Source organism: Sinohyriopsis cumingii, chromosome 17, assembly GCF_028554795.1.
Source record: "Sinohyriopsis cumingii isolate HCF-2022 chromosome 17, ASM2855479v2, whole genome shotgun sequence".
Lineage (NCBI taxonomy): Eukaryota > Metazoa > Mollusca > Bivalvia > Unionida > Unionidae > Sinohyriopsis > Sinohyriopsis cumingii.
In genome coordinates this window covers 25,858,073-25,879,402 of record NC_142977.1, presented here as the reverse complement: position 1 = coordinate 25,879,402, position 21,330 = coordinate 25,858,073, and the positions used below count along the sequence as shown (strand labels likewise).

Sequence of the window (21,330 nt, the reverse complement as noted above, 5' to 3'; positions counted from 1 at the left end):
TATACTTATATACTGATATGTGCACAAATAGAATCAATCTTCATTTGTCTTGTATAGTGATAAACATGAACTTGCAGTGCAAATCAGTATTGGCTATTGAAACATTAGTGTTCATGAAACAATACAAGTCTTCATTATTAAAAATTATAAGCAATGATATTCATTTGGTTAAAGTGAGAAAGTGACCTAATAAATATGTGGGATAATATTTGTTAGATTATTTATGATAATCTTTGCATGTTAAAATATATAGCTGACAATATCAATCAATACTGGGTTGCAACAAACCATGTCAATAATTTACTCTGACAATGACCACAAATATTTTGTTAACAATTATTCTGAGATGATTATTTGTGGAGACAATGTTAAGCAATGATAAGTGAATGAGTGCTCAGATGTTGTAATCTTTAACATCCAATCCCATTTACCTAATATGTTTTCTGCTGACCTCAAATGGTATTTTGCCAGGCCTAATATAACACACTTTCACTAATAAAAAATGCAATATATTTTTCACAGATGGGATAAAAGGCAATATGTCCCTTCCCAAATATCTGCATATGAATAAACATCAATACATGGAAACATACTCTCATATTATTACATGTGGTCTTCTATTGCATCATATGGTTTGTCCACGGTAGTACTTAACTTATTTTGCCAAGGCGCAAAGTAATTTCGAAATGACACTAATGTTGCATCCATTACTACAGTGTCTGGATCTGGGCCACAATGGGATCATACAAAGACAATGGAATATTCTACTTCAAGCAAGTGCAAAAGAGCTGTACTATGCTGATTTAAAATCACCATAACTGAGTTTTCCCTAAAAGTCATGTCCAGCACCTGTGCGCATCGGACACAGGACTGTGTATTATGTGAAGATTGTTGACCTGAGAAAAATAAAGTTAAAAACAAATATTTCAGTATTCAATTAGAGATCAATGATTAAAATAGTTTTTGATATTATTAATTATAAAGAGAGAGAGAGAGCACAGGACAAGATTTTAGCCCATTTTTTTCCATTCATGCAGTTTGCAATTGAGAAATTTCAAAAATTCATCATTTGCGATATTAGAAATAATCCTATTGCATCTTCGCTAGCAAACGTATCGATGTGATAACCCTACACCTTGGCGGATCGAACAGATTAATTTGGTGCTTTGTCCTAGCAATATCTATTCGATTTCATTAGTTGCCTCCTTTAGTATGTAATGAAAACTAAGCAAAAGCGTGGTGTACATGAGCCACCAATGGTAGGGGCAATTGACCTGAAAAGGATACTTTGTAAGTTTAACAGCGAAAGGATGGCTCTACCAGAGGGAAGACATTATAGGTGTATTTGAGTGAAAGCTATTTGTGTAAAGATGGACCGGCACTGGAAAATTGTTTATTTACCAGTCCATGCAAGTTGTGAGCTCCCTTTGTCTCTGTCATGTAGGAACAGTGTTAAAATTTTAACATTTTAATTTTGATTGGATGCAGTCGCTTGCTGCCATATCCAATGAAATTCACAGACCGAAGCACACAATTATTTGCTCGATATGCCAAGTTATAGATAGGGATATCATATTGGAACCTTGGCATGCTCAGATGAATCCAAGTGTAACAACTATAATATTGTATTAATTTAAAAGAATTTGTGTGTGTGTCTGTGTCTATGTGTGTGATTTGGATTTGGAAAGTGTCTTTAAATAAATTTCAGCCATATCGCTACGATGTCTGCAGTGTGGCAGCTTATAGTGATGTCTAGCACTGGGGCATCATGCCGCAAACATGTAGCATGATGTCCCACCCAGTCACATTATCCTGACACCAGACCGACCAGTCGAACACTAACCTCTTAATGCTGAGCGCCAAGCGAGGCAGCTGTTAGTATCATTTTTGTAAGTCTTTGGTATGACTCGACCAGAGATGGAACCCACGACTTTCCGCATCCGAAGCGGACGATCTAACCACTAGGTCACCGGAGCAGTACTGCATTTTTGTAATAATTGCAAATATAAATACAGAATATTTAGACACATCCAAGCAAAATGCTAATTGTCCCCCAAACTGATGTTTAAACTGGATACTTAAAAATATTTTTGCTATTGATCTCCATCTGAATGAACATGGAATTATTAAAAATTTGTCACAAAACATGAGCAGTACACATAATTATATGTATCTGCCAACAATTGAAAATTATATCAAACATGACCAAGAACATAGGTAGTTAATAACAATGATAATATCTGAAGCATACACGTGCAGTTCAATAAAGAAAATATTAAGAGGGCATTTATAAACTTTAACACAGTAACATGGCATCAGTAACAAAGCTGCTGTGGCTGAAAAAGAAAAACCTAATAACAACGGAGAAAACCCAGTAAAGTGAATACATTAAATTAATAATCAGACAATACAATATACCTACTTTCCAGTGAAGAATAAATGCATTAATCTTCTAAGTACTTCATGACACATGATGTATCTACCCATATTTATCACACACTGCTCCAGGTCATCTGAATGGAATGTTTTCTCACATTAAAATTAACTATGTTACTTTTAAATAAATACAGGAGTCATTAGAGACATGTAAAATGTTCATGTATTATTTATTGGTACTGGAAAATACAAAAGGCTTAAGGTCTATATCAGCAGCTAATGATAACGCATTCTCAATTTTTACTCTTAATGAACTGTACCTATTATATTTTCATATATCTGTACTGACATTTAATATTAGATTAGAAACTTTCTCTGAAAATAAAGCTGTTGCACATGACACGCTGTTCATTATCTTGCTCAAAGTCATAAGACTTTAATTTGTGTGTATAAGAAAGTCTTTTTCATTCAAACAGATAAAAACCATTCCAGCAGTTCAGAGTAACAGTCTAATTATTCGGTTTTACATTATGCCGTACTGAAAGCAGCTACTTCAAGTATCAGGGTTACGTCATGATTGGGCCAATTAAGGCACTGCAAAGCAGTAAACAAATCGTGGGCTAATCAGGGGGAACGAGCGAAACAAAGGGTGGGGTGGGGAATATAGGCACAGTGTGCCATAAACAAAGTAACTAAAGAGGAAAGCAGGACAAAAGTCACTGCTTCTGTTTATTTCAATGGTGTACAAATAGGACAATCGATTGTCTCTCTTTAGCTCATCTTTTAAAGCATGTGGTACCATTAAAATACCATATTCAGACTGCATTTGCACCTTACAGTCAATTACTCATATGCCCAGAAGATCCTTTTGAAAGAGCACTAAAGGTTTGCGCTTAACTGTCCCATGAAAGTAAACTTTCCAGTTAAAATTTCAAGTTTCGTTACTTTTAGCACTTAATATCTGTTGGACACCAAATAAATATGTAGCTGCTGGTTTCATGCAACCTTCTAGAGCAAACATCACACAGCTGGTTATCAAAAACCAAGATGGCATATTCACCATCGTATATGAATCTCTCTGTGAATGGTTTCTTATACTCAGCTTGCATTAGGATGGAGGAATGAAATGGTATTTTCCTCTTTACTAAACATTTGTACTCATACGAAGATGGACGTGTGCTCCCATTTGTCTGAAACAGTTCTTTATGATGGGAAGAACATTTTGGAAGGTGTATGTACTTGACGTTCAAGGTGGTTCCACAGGTCAAGCATTTCTTTTCTTCAGAGGCATAGATTACACCATAGCAATGTTCTGTAATAATACAGAACAGACCCTTCCTTACTTCTATAATTTTCTATGAAAAAATAAAGTGTACATATATATTTTAATGCATTGCATTTGAATATCAACAGTTTTGGTCCATATCATTTTTCAGTGAATATTTTAGCAGACAGACATTTTATCTGGAAATGAAATATTCATAAAACTGAAAATACTACAGAGAAGAATTTATAAATGAAAATTCAAAAGTAAATAAGCAAATAGTCTAGATAATGGGTTAACATATATATTACAGCAGTTCTGAAATATTTCCTTTTATAAAGTATATTTCACTTAGGTTTCACAGTACACCTGTTGAAAGAGTTGGAAAAATCTGGTTTACTGAAGCATCAAAGTGGTCTAAAATAGTTGCATCCAGGCACCCTTCTCATAAAATCTGAAATAAAACAATGTGTCATCACATTAACAAATAGACATAATTTGTAACAATAATACACGCCACTGAGCTGCTGAATAATTGATAAAGGAATAAACAATTTAACCGTGATCACCAAAGTGGGCAATAATAATAGAAAAGACCTGTCTGTTCTCACATAAGTAGGTAATTATAATATTTAATTACATATTTATGATTCAGAAACAACAAATAGTGTTCGACAAATAAAACTTTCCATGTAAAGTACGAGTCATCGTACATGGGATACAACTTGTACTAATATGAAAGAACAAATGCAGAAACACCGCTTATATAACCAAACTGTATTGGTATATCATTGTTCCAAGTCATCAACATTAACATCAGTAATGCACATAAAATTGACTTATATCAGGGTTCTCCAAAGCTGAACAAAAGCGACATAGCCCAATAGTATTTTGATTGTAAAGTTACAATTCCTAGTGACACAGTGGACTTGACTTTGGTTATGGGTCATTTTAGTAAAATAATATGAAGCTGCATGCATAACTCAAGAAATAGTTTAAACAGAAACTGGAAACAAAGAAATAAAGGCGACTATGTAATTGACAAAGTTATTGTTATATCTTGCTTTCTTGTGACAATGTCAGAACTGGAATATGCATCCCTAAAGTCGATGATTTGATTTAGATTGCAGAGAAGTTACTTTAGTTTTTAGCACTATATGGTACATGTATCCTGTTTCAACTGCATTCTATAAATTCTGATCTAGTGACATCGCAGGTAATTTACTGATCCAATGTTTATCTTCCCCCTTATGGTTGTAAGAAGAAACTTCCCTGTCTGTGAAAAAACACAGACAGAAGATCTTTGACAACAGTATAAACTTATATAAATGAATACACATTATATTTAATGGAATAACAAATACAAATCAAATTGTAACAGATCATGTTCACAGTTTCTTGGTGTAATGTGTCTTGACTTTGATACCAAGTTCAAATCTGTGAGCAGTTGCTAAAGCTCTACAAGAAGGACGTGGCATTAAATCTTTATTATAACATATATTAGTGTCCTGAGAAAATCATCTAGTTGTATGCGTAATGATGCCTGTAAATAAACAATATTTTTGTTAGTGAGCAATCTTGACATTAATATAGAACATAAATGTACATAGGACACAGTATGTGACTAAACTGCAAATGGAATACACTCCAGCCCAGTTGGTCTATGTTGTTGTGTTCCACAGGTGTCTGTTCTTGGATCTGTTCTCTTCATTATGTACACTTAGTCGCTCTCAAGTGTCATAGATCATCATCCAGTGTCTCACCAATTGTACGCTGATGACACCCAAATATACAAATCGAGCCACCTAACTGAAGTTGATGCTACCATCCAAGGTCTAGAGAGATGTATTTCTGATGTGAAATCATGGATGACGTATAACAAGCTCCAGATGAATGACGCTAAATCTGAGGGGCCATTCTGATCGCAACACAAACAATTTCTCATTCACATCCTTTACCTCAAATAATAAATATCAACAACGCCAACATTAAATTCACACAATCAGTACGAAACCTATGTGTTACTCTGGACAGTACTCTCACATTGCACCAACATGTCATGAACATATGCACGGAAGCATATTTTGAGCTGAGACGCATCAGCTAAATTCGAAAATATCTTTCAGCTGTTAAAACACTTTGTGTTCGTTCATTAGTACTTTCTAGACTGGACTATTGTAACTCAATTCAGTCTGGTTCATCTCAATATCTACTCCAGAAACTTCAAAAAGTTCAAAACACAGCCGCTCGGATAATACTTAGAGTACCACGATCAGAGCACACCTACCCGCTGCTCTGTATACTACACTGGCTATCCATTCGATCTAGAATCAAACACAAAATTTTATCTTTGTGCTACGATTCACTGAGGGACTCTAGTCCAACATACCTATCCGACCTCACCCAGCGTTTAGAATTTCTAAACATTAGGCGCTATACAAAGTCCTCATTATTAGTATTATTAAACTTAAATACAGTTTTATAGAATGTTTTCAATACACGTGTAATTGAAAAATTATCACAAATTTAATGTCGCCTCTCTACTACTAGCAAAACTAGAACGATTACAATTAAGCCACTATTATTATGTGAAGACAGATGTTGTCCGCAGAACATGCGATGTAATTTCACGAAGATATGAGACTGTTCTATGAAACGATTTTGTCCGCCGATCAGGTGAAATCATTTTGTGAAAATGGGACTGATATATCAATACAAATTCTGTCCAAAAAAAAAAAACAGATGTAGAATCCATAAAATTTCACTTAGTTCGGACCGATCTATGAACTCAAATTTTATCATCCTAACAGAGAGTTGTTTCACCCACCAGGGCATGTAATGAATAAAACCCGTGTCCAAAAACAAATGTACATTTCAAAATCGCATAATTTTCTTAAGACATATGCATGTCACTGAAGAGTGATTATTTTGCGTAAATACAAATTTGTGATAGATTAATAAAGTAGTTTCAATAAGCAGAGATTCTTCTAAATTATGAAAGGCAGTAAACGGAAGTATTATTTGCTAATTAGCAGATAAATCAATCGTCCTGCTTCCGAATATTGGAGTCGCCATTTTGTGGTGGAATACGTCAGTATTCTGTGCCATTGTGAGGTGGAATACGTCACTGTTCTGTGAGTTCCGTTCGAAACCATTTTAGTCCAGTAATATAAATCGCTATTAATCAGGTACAATTATTGCTTGATATAAAGGTCATCAGGTCTTGTACTCTTTACGAAAGTCTGAAAAATAATCGCAGAACAATCTAGCTATGTATGTAGCTATTACTCTGGAGCAATATGCTATTTTTTGGAAACACTTCGTATTAATTCGTATATGCTAATAAGAACAGTCGTGTCACCTCTAAACATTAAATACACAAATTCTAGGAATGACACACAAACCACTTGCTATGGTTCTACATTTCTTCAATGGATGTCATAATTAAATGACAATAAGTATTTAATATATTTTATATAGATAATTTTGACTTTCATGAGTTTTTATTTGGAATAGGTTATATGGTTGAAAATGGTACGATAAAGTACAATACTGGGTATATATTTATATCGAAGAGTGTAGCTGTTGTCATACGATTTATAATTCATGAGAATGTTCGACATTTATATTTTCTGTCCTGTTAGTTTTGCAAGTGTTGCTATTAATAGTGCAATTAAAACCTACATGGAAAATATCTTGTAGAATAGCGTTTGAACTTATGGAAAAACAAAACTTGTTGATAATTGGAAGAATTATCATTTGCAAGTGCATTAAAGTTTTGTTCAACGTGGGTGGATTGGGGGAAGCTTGGAAAAGTCTGAAAAGCGGAAGTGAGACAAATGTTTTAGGTGGATACGGGCGTTGCGGTAGCGTTTGAGAGAATTTGGATTTTTAGCAGGCGATCTATATTGCCTGTGTGTCTGCAGCTCTACCGAACAGCTCGAATTTATGTGCGTGTGTGTCTCTGTCTCTCAAAATAGTTTGTAAGGAGTGTTATCAAAGTTGGAGAGACCATAAACTGCTTTACGAGTGTTCTTCTTATTATATATATTTATGTTGTTGGTTGTATTTTATAACAATCACGCATATGAGATGACAGCAATGGTTCCTTTTTAGTAAAAGTAACTCCTAGCGTGTGGACAGCATGACTGGGATAATCGGGATTATGCAACATGACTAAGATTAGAAAAATAGGTTTGTAAAATTAGGTAGATTGTTCTGCGGTATCTGTGCGAATATCGCAACCCCAAATGCTATTTTGCACACGACATCTATGATCCTGATATATATCAGAGCATTCATTTTGTTTTTCTAGTATATTTTATTATTCATCCATTTTATATTTAACATTATTGTGTCCTGTTTTCTTGATAACATAACATTACTATATTTTTCAAATATTAAACCCGCGTTATCGTATATACCCATTTATAAGTCGAGTTCAACTACAACGTGCATATACCCTGATATGTTGCTGCATAATGCGATGGTTCATCTGGGTAAATGCAGTTTGTTAGTATTAATCAGCAGAACAAACAACATAGACCCTGATCTGCAAGTCCATTTTGTGATCTGATCAAGTTCGACATTATTGACAGAAGATCTGAATTAAAAAAACTAGTATTAACGGTAATAATGATGCTCATGATATTTTGGGGAATGAGTTTTAGTTGTTGTTATAGAAAGCTTTTCTTTTCAGCAAGAATACCAACCCAATAGACATTTAGGGTGAATACTGTAAGGACACTAATGAATTTATACACCATGCGAAAAATCTATTTTTTTTTAAATTTCTCAGATATTAGTATCAAAACGTTATCTAAAGTAGAATACCGTGCTTCTAATCTGGTCCAGGAAGTATGTGTGTCTTCAAAGAAGGACGAGTTGCTGGAGCTTGCTAGACATTATTATGTTTTGGAAGTAAAAGCATCTTTGGCAAAACAAGAAATAAAAAGATATATTTGGATACACTATTTGGTGGAAAAGAAGTGATTTATGGAAGTGATTTGGGTTTAATTAGTACGTCTCTGTCTGGTGATGGAATGAAATTGGAAGAATTACAGTAGAAACACCAGATGGATATTGAGTTACGAAAATTTCAGTTTGAACATGATAGATAAAAAGTAAGCTTCTCATATTGAATGTTGAATACAAACACAAATTCAATTAGTTTTTCATACCCTGAGGGGCTACGGTGGCTATTTAATTATGCATGGACTCTCAGAAGCAAGCAAATGCAACATCACGTTTAGGCAGTGCCAGATGCAGTATATTGACTCGATGCAAATCCTGTATTCCAGCTCATGCAAATTCCTGGGGAGATTCATGACCAAGAGCGATGCTTCCTGACCAAACTATCGGCCGAATAGTATATATATATATATATATATATATATATATATATATATATATATATATATATATATATATATACGATCAGCACATTGCTATTTGAAGATCATGAATCTCAGTCTCTGTTGATGAGAATGGGATTAGATATATGGATCATGCATATTTCAAACTAACTATTTGCCAAGTATACCAAACATGAGGTCCTATATGCAATCATTAATTCTAAAAGGGATGATAACCGTGCAGCTGAATCCACGTTATGTCTTTCCATTATCTCTAATAGTCAAGCGACTAGTCAGCCAGCGATAATAAATATTTTCTTTATCAGAAAAATAGGAAAATATCTTTTTCTTAGCATTCGGATCTTCACAGGTCGTGTAATGTCATTTGTATAATGGTGTCAGACTTGACTGTCACTTTTGAACTACACGCATATATCATGTTTGTACTCCAAAAATCTGAGCATGGCTCTAATTTTTACGGTAACAATGGGGATGTTATCCTATAACAGGTACCAGATGATGCCTTGTGGATTTCTAACGGCGGAAGCAAATCCTATCTCTCAAACCATCTGGACACAAGTACATATTACCACAATAAGGAATTTTGATTTCCCTTTATTTACCCTAAAGTATTATCAACCGTGTTCCATCATCTTGTGGTAGTCTACGTTTGATACACTTCTAGCAAACCTCTCACAATCAGAATCTTTTAAGGATTCGTGTGTGTGCCTGTTGATATTTCTTTCCTTAATGTTGTATGTTGAATGGTAAAATTGAAATAGTTTTTAATTATTTATTTCTTGCTCTTATTATTACAGTAAAAATGTTTAACCATATTTAGCGACTCGGAGGGAAATGGGATGTGAGAATGGTGCTTTGTGGACAATCGAGTGAAAGATCGAATAACCTACTCCCGTTATTCTGGAAATTATAGGTAGAATCTAACATTGCAGCACCGATATGAAATATACTTTATAAAACGAAATATTGGACCTTTATGAATGAGATGTTATTGTTGTGCAGACCAGATTGTATTGTTTCATATTGTTTTGAAGATATTGCACACATTGCCTGCAGTGCGTAATATATTCTCTGTTCCTCACTTTTTTAGTAGACGTATATCAAACAATTTTTAACAAATTAACTTTGTATTTTGTATCACTAGACATAACTTTATTCGATCTCATTTTCTGGACAAAATGTGTTTAGTTTAATATCAATCTTTTATTCCATAAAATAAAAATGCGATCTATATCACCTGCTATTGAATGTGGGACATATCGATTTGTGCGTTTGAATGTATGTATGATGGCCCGATATCCGTCTGTCTGCCAATATTAGGTTCTTGGTGATCAGAGTAATCCTGACATATGTTGAAACCTTAGTATACGCATTAGACTAAAACCGTGACTTCTTCGCATTCTTTTGTCTTCAGTATCAACAAAGTTTGGTTTCTATGCTTTTCGCATCTTTATTCCTCCAGAACTTATCTTCCATGATAATACTCCAAACACCTCCGAACATATTATATCATTCAGTGATTAATTGAATGATTAATTTATTAATACAATCATTGATTCTTCAATCGCCTATTTACCCTTACACTTTCCGATAGTCATATAATAAAAGGTCGCATTCGCGCTTTTAATTCAGCAATAACATAAACCTTTTGTACTTGTTTGACCTTTACCCGCCGGGTAAAAATTTAATGTAATAAATTACAGGAGCTAGTCGCTAGATAAGTTTGAAATGTCCACAATTGTTGGGGTTATTTTTCATGGCACGTTTGCTTTTCTTACCACCAGAAGGTCAATGGCCTGGTAACATTATTAGAAGCTCTCTTGCACACTGAATAAAGGTTTTGAAAGATGGTATTAGGGATACACCGTAACATGTGTTTATGTATGTTTGTGTGTAATTTGTGTGTCCGACATGAGTGCATAATATACTCTCTGTTCGTCATCGTCATTAGTAGACGTGTTTCAAACGATTTCCAAAGAATTAACTTTAAATTTGAGTTTTTAATAACTAGACATAAATGTATTTGATCTCATTTTGCGGATAAATTGTATTTAGTTTTCTATCGAAGTTTTATAATATTACATAAAATTGCAACATTTTATCACCTGCATTAAAATATGGGATATATTGATTAGTGCGTCTGAATGTTTCTATGATGGTCATATATCCATATCTTTGCCAGTATTTATTTTATTGGTGAGGCATAACTATCAAACCGTTCATGGTATCTGTTGAATCATTTACCTTCCGTATGCTTTTCTGATCCGCATTCCATCTATCTCCTGATCTTCTTTTCCGGGTTAGGTCACCAAACACCTCCGGAAATATTATTTAATGCAGTGATTGATTGAAAGATTAATTCATTAAACCAATCATTGTTTAGTTCAATTGTCCGTTTACCCTTACATTTTCCGATAGTTGTACAATACAAATCCGCATTCGCTTTTTAAATCTACAATAAAATAAAACTTTTGGTAATTTTGTTACTTGTATGCTCAACGTGAAGGCTTGTTATAATAAATCATAGGTGTTCATCCTGAGGTAATTTTGGAATGTCTACAATTGTTGTTTATTCACGGCGTGTTTGCTTATCTTAACACCAGAAGAGCAATGGACTGTTAATAGCATGACATGTGATCTTGTACACTGATTAATGTTTTTGAAACATGGGAATAGGGAACACACTACCCTTTGTGTGTGTCATAACTTAAACAATTTGGTCATTGTTAAGATTACAACTTGTCATATAGGCAGTGAGTGATACAATGCAAGGTGTTAGATAATGTGGTACTCAGTGTATAATATTTGCAGATGCCATCATGATTATGTTTCTTTTGTATTTTTGTACGCTTTAGAAAGAAAACATGAAGATTCATAAGCAGAAATAATTAAAGATGCGAAACAACTTTAACCAAGTCTGGAGATGGGTGACGATAAAATAAAAAATACGATCTTGGCTATCCATACTTGTTTAATAACGCAAAGTAAGCTTTTTGAAAATAATTATATTCAGGACATGACATATTCGTAACTAAAACAAATATATATGGAAGAGGTTATTGATGCGATTTTCGTCCTTGTACACAACAGGACTTAGTAACAATCAGTAACTTACGTAGCAAAATATTCATTCGATGCTAAATTGAAAATACGTGATTAATGCATATGTGGATCCAGACAATGCCGCAGTATATATAACTTTCTCCATCTGTTTGGTTGCATCAAGAATGAGTGCTGAGAAATAAATGTTTCACCCTGAGCATTCAGGTATTCAAAGCACATTATATTTTATTAAATGTTATTTGTATAGATTTACAATGACAATTGAATTAATTATGTAAGTGCTTTAGAGCAGATTCGGTGCAACTGACATTGATAAATTGAGAAGTGTCATCAAGCGAACGGAACAATTGTTTCAGTATTTCGAAATGATAAGAAATTACACAGAAATGTCAGAATTATTTCTCCTACTTGAAACTAGACTTAAAACCACTCTTGCACAATTTCCACGTGGTTTCCGTCCAGATTCCTGATGTTACGACTAACTGATTCATTAACTTTCGTTCACTGCTTCATATATTCATTCATTCATTCATCTATTGCTTCTATAATTTATTGACTGAATATTTCGTCCATTCATCTGTTTGTTTCTTCTTGAGATATTTTACTTCGTTATGAAAAGAAAGGATTGCGACCACCTCGTATTGCCTCTTTTAGACGATCTAGCGCATCCAAAGTAAGAACAAACTCATCGTAATAGGAGACAAATTCAGTTAGTAAAACAGAATCATCATCTGCAAAAGATAAATAGATAACATAAAGAACGATTATAATACCAAAATAATAAAAAAGATAAAAAAGATAAATATATAAACACCTGACATACAGTTACGGAGAGAGCATTTTAACTCGAAATCGATCGGATTGATTTATCACTACTACATTGTGTAAACTCGCTGAACGCATGAATAGCTAATTACTTTTACGTATATGTGTTCATTAGTACGTTCAAGACCGGACTATTGTAGCTCAGTTTGGTCTGGTTCATCTCAATATCTACTCCAGAAACTTCAAAAAGTTCCAAACAAAGCTGCTCGGATCATACGTGGAGTACCACGATCAGAGCACACCTCCCCGCTGCTCTGAACCCTAATCTGGCTATCCATTCTATCCAGAATTAAACACAAAATTTCTTCTCTGTGCTACGATTCACTGACGGACTCTAGTCCAACATACCTATCCGACCTCACCCATGTGTACTCCCCAGCAAGATACTTACCCTCCTCTTCTGACAATCGTAAACTAATTATTCCCATTATAAAAACAAAGTCATCTGGACAGCGTTCTTTTGAATACCAGGGCCCAGCAACGTGGAATGGATTACCCACTCAACTTAGACACAAAGACACAGTGATCACATTCAAGAGTGCTCTTAAAACTCACTTATTTCGACTGCAAGAACAAACTTAAAGACCTAATAATGTTTCCTACCTTAAATAGTCTGAACATGTTTTTTTTTATGTTTTCTAATTTCATGGTGTTTGGTTTTGTAATCATATCATTATATATGTTTTTATCTTATAGGTGTTACCTAACGTTGTAAAGCGCTTAGAGCTTCTAAGGATTGGGCGTTATACAAAGTCCTCACTATCATTATATATATATATATATATATATATATATATATATATATATATATATATATATATATATATATATATATATATATATATATATATATATATATATATATATACATGTTGTACTCACCGTTGTTATCAATCATTTTAAACTGAGACTCCAGAGGGTTTTCCTTGCTGAAATTCTGGTTCCCGAAGATATCTTCAACATAGGAATTTCTTCCCACCCCTAACTGCTCAACAGCATCTCTAACCTCCTCTTTCGATAAGTAAGAATCATCTGAAAATGACGATAAGATTGTTCTTTTCATTTCTGCCAATTAAGAATACACGATTTTCTTACAGACACAAAGAGGAGACTTTGCAGTTAGCTTATTTGGCATTGTTTCGGATTAATTATGACGTCATCATTTTTTCTGTTTGTTCTGAAATCGCTCTTGACGTAATAAACATATTGTATGCGTACGATATCGAACAAAGTGATTCAGGTTCAAATTAGAAAAATAAATAATGAGGAATATTCCTTTGAAGAAATATTTTGATCCTACATTTAATATTCAGTGTATAAGGTTTGTTTGATGCATATCTTCGGGGGAGAGGCGCTGTGTTGTATGCATATATTTCGCTTATCCTCGTCGGCGACTGTGCCTAGCTAATTTATGTTTCTTATTTTCCTTATAAACAAAAAGATCAATCGTTTTTATAAGTGCTAGCAGGGTAAGGTGCTACTTTTGAGAGAATATTATAATTTATACCAACGGCTTCTGATCAAATTTTGCCATGACGTCATCGTGTGCATAGTCTGGCATCACTGATAAATATAGGTATTGAAATTAAACGGTTAATCTCTTTCAATTAAAAGACGCAAAAATAAATTTGATGCAACTGCTCTGATAGATCAGTGGATTATTCCAGAAATAATATTATACAACTATACATAGATAGGTAGCAGCGTGTATACAGATTAAATATTAGATGCAGAGGCCCTTGTGAGGATAACATATAAATTTGAGGGGGGGGGGGCGGGCAACGAAGGAGAGAGATACTCACTATTTTCATCGCAACTTTTCCACGCTTGGTCGTACTCCTCAAATGATACAAAATTGTCCTGTTCAAGTTGGCCATCAATCCATGAGAACAATCCACTTACGACGCCTGTGTCTACGGTCCTTTCGGTCCTTCCAACGCTGCGTTATAATAACAAAGGCAATGTATACTCCTGTTTCGGTTTTATTTAGGGCAGTACAACACAGCTGATTATTCGTTTTGATGGAGCTGCTTCTGCGTTAAGAAATACCTGCGTGGTCGATGTTATTGATCAATTGACACACATTTTATTGATCATGTGTTTAGCGTGATAAGCACTGATTTTAAATACGTTGCCGGAAACACTATTTTACGAGGAAAGAAGCAGCTTAAAATTGAAACAAAGCTTGTAAATATAATCAACTTCAACAATATTTTCTTTCCAATAGCTACTAAATGTTCAAGTGTCGTACGTCTGCGTTCTTGTAATTTAGTATCACAGCGACGAAAACAGTTTTTGTTTCTGAAACTGAAGATTATCTTGTGCAATAAAGCCTATGTATTATTCATTGGTAACCGCCATTACTGTCTGGTTATAGATATCACCTGTGACATTTTGAGATAAGCTATATTATAAACATTATTTCAAGGTTTCATTAAAACTTCAAAACGATATTATATGCGTGGAAAGACGTGAACTGAAATAAATCATTATTGTTAGTCTTTTTGAGGCAGCAGTCAAGGCTTTCTGTGTGTTTTTCCATTCCTTTAACTTTTGTGTCCTTTAACCTTCTGATAACAAAATAAAATAGGAGTCAAATTTACCCCTGTCTTCGATATTTATGACCGTTTGTTTAAATTCAAGATTATGGATCACGAAAGCAAATCATAATGATACACAAAATATTCAAAATACACTCCACAATTTTCTCACAGCGTATGAAATATGTATATCTTGTACGGCTCGTAACTACACTGATCGTCATACACATGTGGGATATACTGATGGGTAAAGATCAATACTAATGTCTCCATTTCTACCATACTTGAGACTTATAAGTTTTAACATAATCAGACAATAAATCAAATGTAAACATTTTTAATTCATAGATAAATGGAATGGTGGGAAGAATCGCTTTTTCATTTTTTACATGAAAGACAACCTTCGGCGAAAAACAATTACAAAAAGAGCCTGTTGTATCTGATTCAACTTCATCCATCCATCCAATATTTTGAGATAATGTCAGAGAGAGAGAGAGAGAGAGAGAGAGAAGGATAGTCATAGATAAAGAATGACCCACCTCATACACCAGAGACAAAGTAATCCAAATAGTACCCGAGCCATATTCTGTAAAATAAATGTCACTGATTTGAGAAGAAATAAAAATGTCATTGCAAAGTATTTCTGTATTAATGCTCTCTCTCCCAAGCTACTTTTTAAACACTAACAAGATACCTTATATCTATATTTTAATGACACAATCCAGTCCTCAATATTCTCATCTTTACAAAACATTCATTCATATATACATAGATTTATACATTAGTGGTATAGTAATGAATTAATTTTCCAGAAACAATATTATGCTACTTAATAAATAATACAACAATGTAGTTGGATGGCTTTAATATTCTCTAAAACATTCCTTTTGACATAACTGTTGAACTAGTGGATGAGAAATAAAGAATGATGAATCTTTGCAGACATTGATATTTCGTATGATTAAAATCGGCCTATAATTAATTTTGGCGACTGTTTTGATTAATTACAATTGTAAGATTGCGACAAAACAGAGCCAGTGTCTAAATTGATGTTAATCTACAAAATCGTAATATTTGAATAAAGTGTACTGAATCATACCGACTGATGCAGCAAGAATACACAGAAAGACATGATAATCTGCCCATTAACAAGGGTGATATCTACCACGATACAAGGAGTTAAACGGTGTCACTAACAAAGCTATGACTAAATGTCTTTTTGAAGACAGTAATTACATCACTCTGATTATTCTCTTTTACGTGATTTTTCGTATCTTTGTATCCAATATATCTCTGCATCTTTGTAGTACGAGCTACCAAATTACCACACAGAAAGTGCAATATCCGATTATAATTCTAGCTCTACCTACCGCAACACACTCTCTTGCCGTGATGATAATAATTGATGTATGTAGTTCCGATAATCAAGCTGTTTTGCTTTATTCCGACCCGTGAGCCACTCAAAGATACATAAATATAAACGTTTTCTTAATTAGTTAGAACTAATTTGCATGTGGCATGTTTTTACGGTTGTTGGAAGATGTAGTTCCTTAACTCACTATATTTTAAATTATGTGCTAAGTAGCTTTACAATGAAAACAAGTTTGTAATATGGTATATTTGTGTCTCTTCTAAATGACGTATATATAATATTTACATGCATTATGTAATGTCTGTAAAACCCCATTGGATCTTTTCATTAATTAATAATGCACTTTCGTTTAGTATGTACGTTCTCAACTCTTCTCATCTCGTCTCATCTTCAACCTAGAGCACGTTTCAATCTCATCTCATTATATGGTATGTGCAGATAACACGGCCTCAGTAGAATGTTTTGCATGTGTGCTTTGTCGCGATGGAATACAGAATGGTACTTGCAAGCAAGACAATGGGTGATGTTTTCCCGCAGACATGGGTTCAAAATCTCTGTTGAGCACGAATTGAAAATTATCTAACGCATATGATAGTATTATTGTAATTCTCTGTTATAGCCAAATTATCCCGTTTTCCTGTAAAGGAATCAGATCTCCGCTAATATCCAATCTGCACAAATACTATTTACACCCAAATTAAAGCGTTCATAAATGTCATACTATTATGTACGAATCATGAAGCCAGAGATGAAAATGACATGTAAGAGAGAATCTGTCTTAAAAGACACACATATATACCAGATGAATGCCAATGAGAGAGAACATTCATCCACGTGGTATCTCTTCTTTTTATATTATACGATTATTATAGGTTGACAATATCTTCTAATTCGATATATTTTAAGACTGTTTTCGAAAGGATTCTATTTGAAACTGTTGTTTATCGTAGATACCTTCATCGATCACACAAGCCGAGTACTATCTTTTCTTTACATCAGTTTTTCATTATGCTAAATTTTAGATCACTTACCTCATTAGATATGCATCAATCAACGTTGAAAGCCGATACTACAGCTTCTACTGCTTACTGTCATTTAAATACAAACTGACTCGAAATCTACATGGCGTTTTCTGGCCGAAGGTCATGCCTTATTGAACCGCTTTGTCCTTTTCACCTACCATTGAACATACTGGTTGTTGTTGTTGATGTTGTTCTTGAATACTAAATAATAGAATAAGTTCATGTGACGTCCACTCATACTAAACACACATGATGTACTTCATCCCCTATGAGCCATTACAAACATGTTATTGTGTCCGCGAATGCAGTCATAAAATACAGTAAACAACTGGTGTATTCAAAAGCTATGGCTTTGAACACTTGTTGCTAGACATTGATCCATATCCGACATATCTGTATTTTCATGTTTAGGAAAATGACTTGCAAAACTCTTTATTTTAAGTCAACACGAGAAACAGACGTAAAGAAAAGATGCATGCAAAGGCCTAATCAACTCAGGTGATTATACTATACAGCAGATTCAAATATTATCCTTTCGAAAAATATCTTCAAAAATTATGGAATTGCCAGTCATCGAGAATTGTAACAATCGAAACATACCTAAACATATGTGTGCGTGTACATACTTGTGTGCATGTACACGCCATTCCCAATTTTGGCGGTTTCGGAAAGGACCGGTACTTTTTCTGCACCATCTATAATCCCGAAAACATCTACGCAGTATCAAGCGTTACATCGTCCTAACATGGCACTTGGCTTTTTAGTTACTTTTACCAGGTCCTAAAATGGCTCCATATCAAATCGCCAACTTACTTTGTTGTGAAACTGGAATAAAGTAAAGAATTTGTTTCAAATAGAAATATCAGCATACGAATCCTTTTATGGACACAATTTTTTTTTGAAGTGACAAATAATCCAAAGTGCGCGATCCAAGTATGTTGGTCTTTATTGGCAAATGTTATCAGCATTAGCAATGAAGAAGTAAAAGGTTTTGATTTTTTCAAACAGATTTGACTATAGAACGTCCTGGCCACAGATGCTGCCAAGGATCTAAAATACCTAATCCTCTTTCACCATGTCCAGGTCTGAACGTGATACATGAATCAAACGCCCCGAGACTAAGTGGAATGATTGTCATTTATTTATTCCTTTTCCGTGAGAGGATCCCAGAACACGTGGAATGAGTGTCTATTTTTAGGCCGTTATATGTGAGAGGATATCGGAACACGGGGAATGAGTGTCCTTTATTTACATTTTCTGTGAGATGATCCCATAACACGTTGAAGGAATGTCCTTTTTCCATTATCTGTGAGAGGATTCATATTCTTACTACCAAACATTACGTTAGGTCTGTTTCCTTTAAATCATTTATGTGACCAGACACTTTAATTATGATTCTTTTGTAAGAAATATTGTACTCTGGAAACACTGAGACCACTCCAAATGTAATCAAACATTGCAACCATGTTTCAATGTTTCTGGCGCTGCTGAAAACCTGATTTAATAGTATCATTATCATCTGAAACAAAATATTTGTTTGCCCGTACTAAAGAAAGTGTTTTCATAAGTAAATAGAGAGAGCCCCAAGAGGCCGAGTGGTCTAAAGCGCTCTCCTTTATGGATCTCTGACATCTCACCTCTGTCTGCGTGGGTTCGAGTCTCGGATTCGGCCAGTGTGGGTGTGTGAGAAAACTTGCTAGTAGCTTCTCGATGGTCGGTGGTTCTTTCTGGGTATTTCCCGGGTTCTTCCTCCATCGTTAATGCTGACTGCAATGTATAGCCTATCGTGTGCTGAAAAATGGCGTTAAACCCTACAACAAGAACAAGTAAATAAAAGATCCGTATATACTCGAGTATAAGACAAATTATTGATGATAAAATAAAGGCCCGGAAAAAGTGGGTCGGCTTATCCGCTGGCCAATGTTTAAACTTGACTATTTTAGGTCTTTTTGTTGACTACTGTAAATGGCTATAAATATTGGGAACGGAAACAATATTTTTTCCGTGTCCTAAGACATAGGCATGTAAAAAAGAACAACTTTCGGTGACCCGGCAGTTATTATACAGTACTATGATTGATTTTATTATTATTTTACATGTGCGGATTTTCTGATTTCTCCAACACCAAGTTAAATAAAGGTAAATACAGACTTCATAATTCGCGGGCCAGTTGAGCTTACCAGGCAGACCATGCTGAACTATAAGGTATAGCACTTACACAGCGCAAAGCGTGCATATCGTCACTTAAATCCTTACTTATTCCCAAACATATTAGATTCAGACTTTGCTTTATTCATTGTTTCGACCTAATTGCATTCTTCCAGATAATAATTCAGCTAGTCCTTAATAGCTGTTGCATTTACGTTGAATCATGCGCTCACGAGTTACCCATTTTCAATAATATAAGCGATCCTACAAATTTAGGTAATATTTTTAATAAGGTAAAAATCTTTAAAGTGTACAAGGCACATAACTATCATAATTTACATATTAACGAAAAGTGGAAATAATAAAGGCTACAATTTTCAAATAGTTCAACTAAAATCAACACCAATCATTTTTAGTTTGAGTTTTAGCTTAACAAAAAGTATATATTTCCACACCACGGAAAGCTTGATGTTTCGGCGCCACCTATGTTGATGGCGAATTTCTTTCGTTTTGCGACAAAAGTGCAGGCCAGTTAATCATTAAAACCCTGAAACTGGTTTGTGATAAGTGTGAATTTTGACAGTCAGCTATACAAGTACATTGATGTGTAATTGCCTTTTATTCCCTAATATTAGCACGATTACCGTAGTTTTGTAAAACGGGCTTAAAGGCATACCTATTAACTTTTCAAAAGCCAAGTAGGGAGACTGAAAAAAAGATATTGGGAACTAACATCGGGAGGTTGTTCGTGGCATTGTTAAAGTCTTGTTTTCACTAAATATTGACCGATCTTCCTGGTCCAATATGCGTGAAATGCTCCAAAACACTCACCGTTTCTCCATGTGACGTGCTCTGTTTTCATATTCATGTCAACTGTGATCAAACTGCACAATCGCTAAAGATTAGTCTTAAATAAACAAGCAAAAAAGCCAGCGCGATTTATTAAAAGTTAATCCTTATCCATGCAGCTATTTTGTGAAAATGATTGGCCCTCCGTCGTAATTCAAAGAAGCCACGTTCTACATTATTGTGTGTTACGCAAGCACCAGTAATTGATTGGCAAATAAAGAATTCCCAATTTTGTTGAACTAAAGGTACCAAAATAACCAGCCTCATGGTATCCTACATGTGGCAACTAGTTCCCCCTCTTTGTATATCCGACCATATTCCCTTATTATCAACTCGTAAAGATATTTGTATTATTATAAAACATTTATTCTGGATTAGTTTTTGAGGACACATTAGCTGCGTGGTATGTATTTTCATTCCATCTTTTAATTTAACGATGGTAGTTATCATTGTTATATACGTTATAAAAATGCCAGGTGTTCACTCGTGTAAGTTT

The 21,330-nt window shown here is 34.4% G+C and overlaps 1 protein-coding gene across 1 annotated transcript; it reads right to left on the bottom strand.

Moving 5' to 3' along the window:
• Positions 1-12,131: 12,131 nt before the first annotated feature.
• LOC149778281 (uncharacterized) lies at positions 12,132-16,027 on the bottom strand. Its single transcript, XM_089938296.1, has 4 exons — positions 15,983-16,027; positions 14,706-14,842; positions 13,786-13,935; positions 12,132-12,809 (listed from the first exon to the last, which is right to left on the bottom strand). Exons 1-4 carry the CDS (start codon positions 16,024-16,026, stop codon positions 12,688-12,690), a joined length of 453 nt encoding a protein of 150 aa, XP_089794422.1. The 5' UTR covers position 16,027; the 3' UTR covers positions 12,132-12,687.
• Between the last annotated feature and the right edge of the window lie 5,303 nt (positions 16,028-21,330).

What these genes read in the sequence shown, in the direction of transcription:
- LOC149778281 (XM_089938296.1), bottom strand. Translation starts at nt 16,026, where the DNA reads ATGGCTCGGGTACTATTTGGATTACTTTGTCTCTGGTGTATGAG. An exon ending in CTTTGTCTCTGGTGTATGAG is followed by an intron (nt 14,843 to 15,982) that starts GTGGGTCATTCT and finishes ATTATAACGCAG; the next exon opens with CGTTGGAAGGACCGAAAGGA. An exon ending in TAAAATGATTGATAACAACG is followed by an intron (nt 12,810 to 13,785) that starts GTGAGTACAACA and finishes TATCTTTTGCAG; the next exon opens with ATGATGATTCTGTTTTACTA.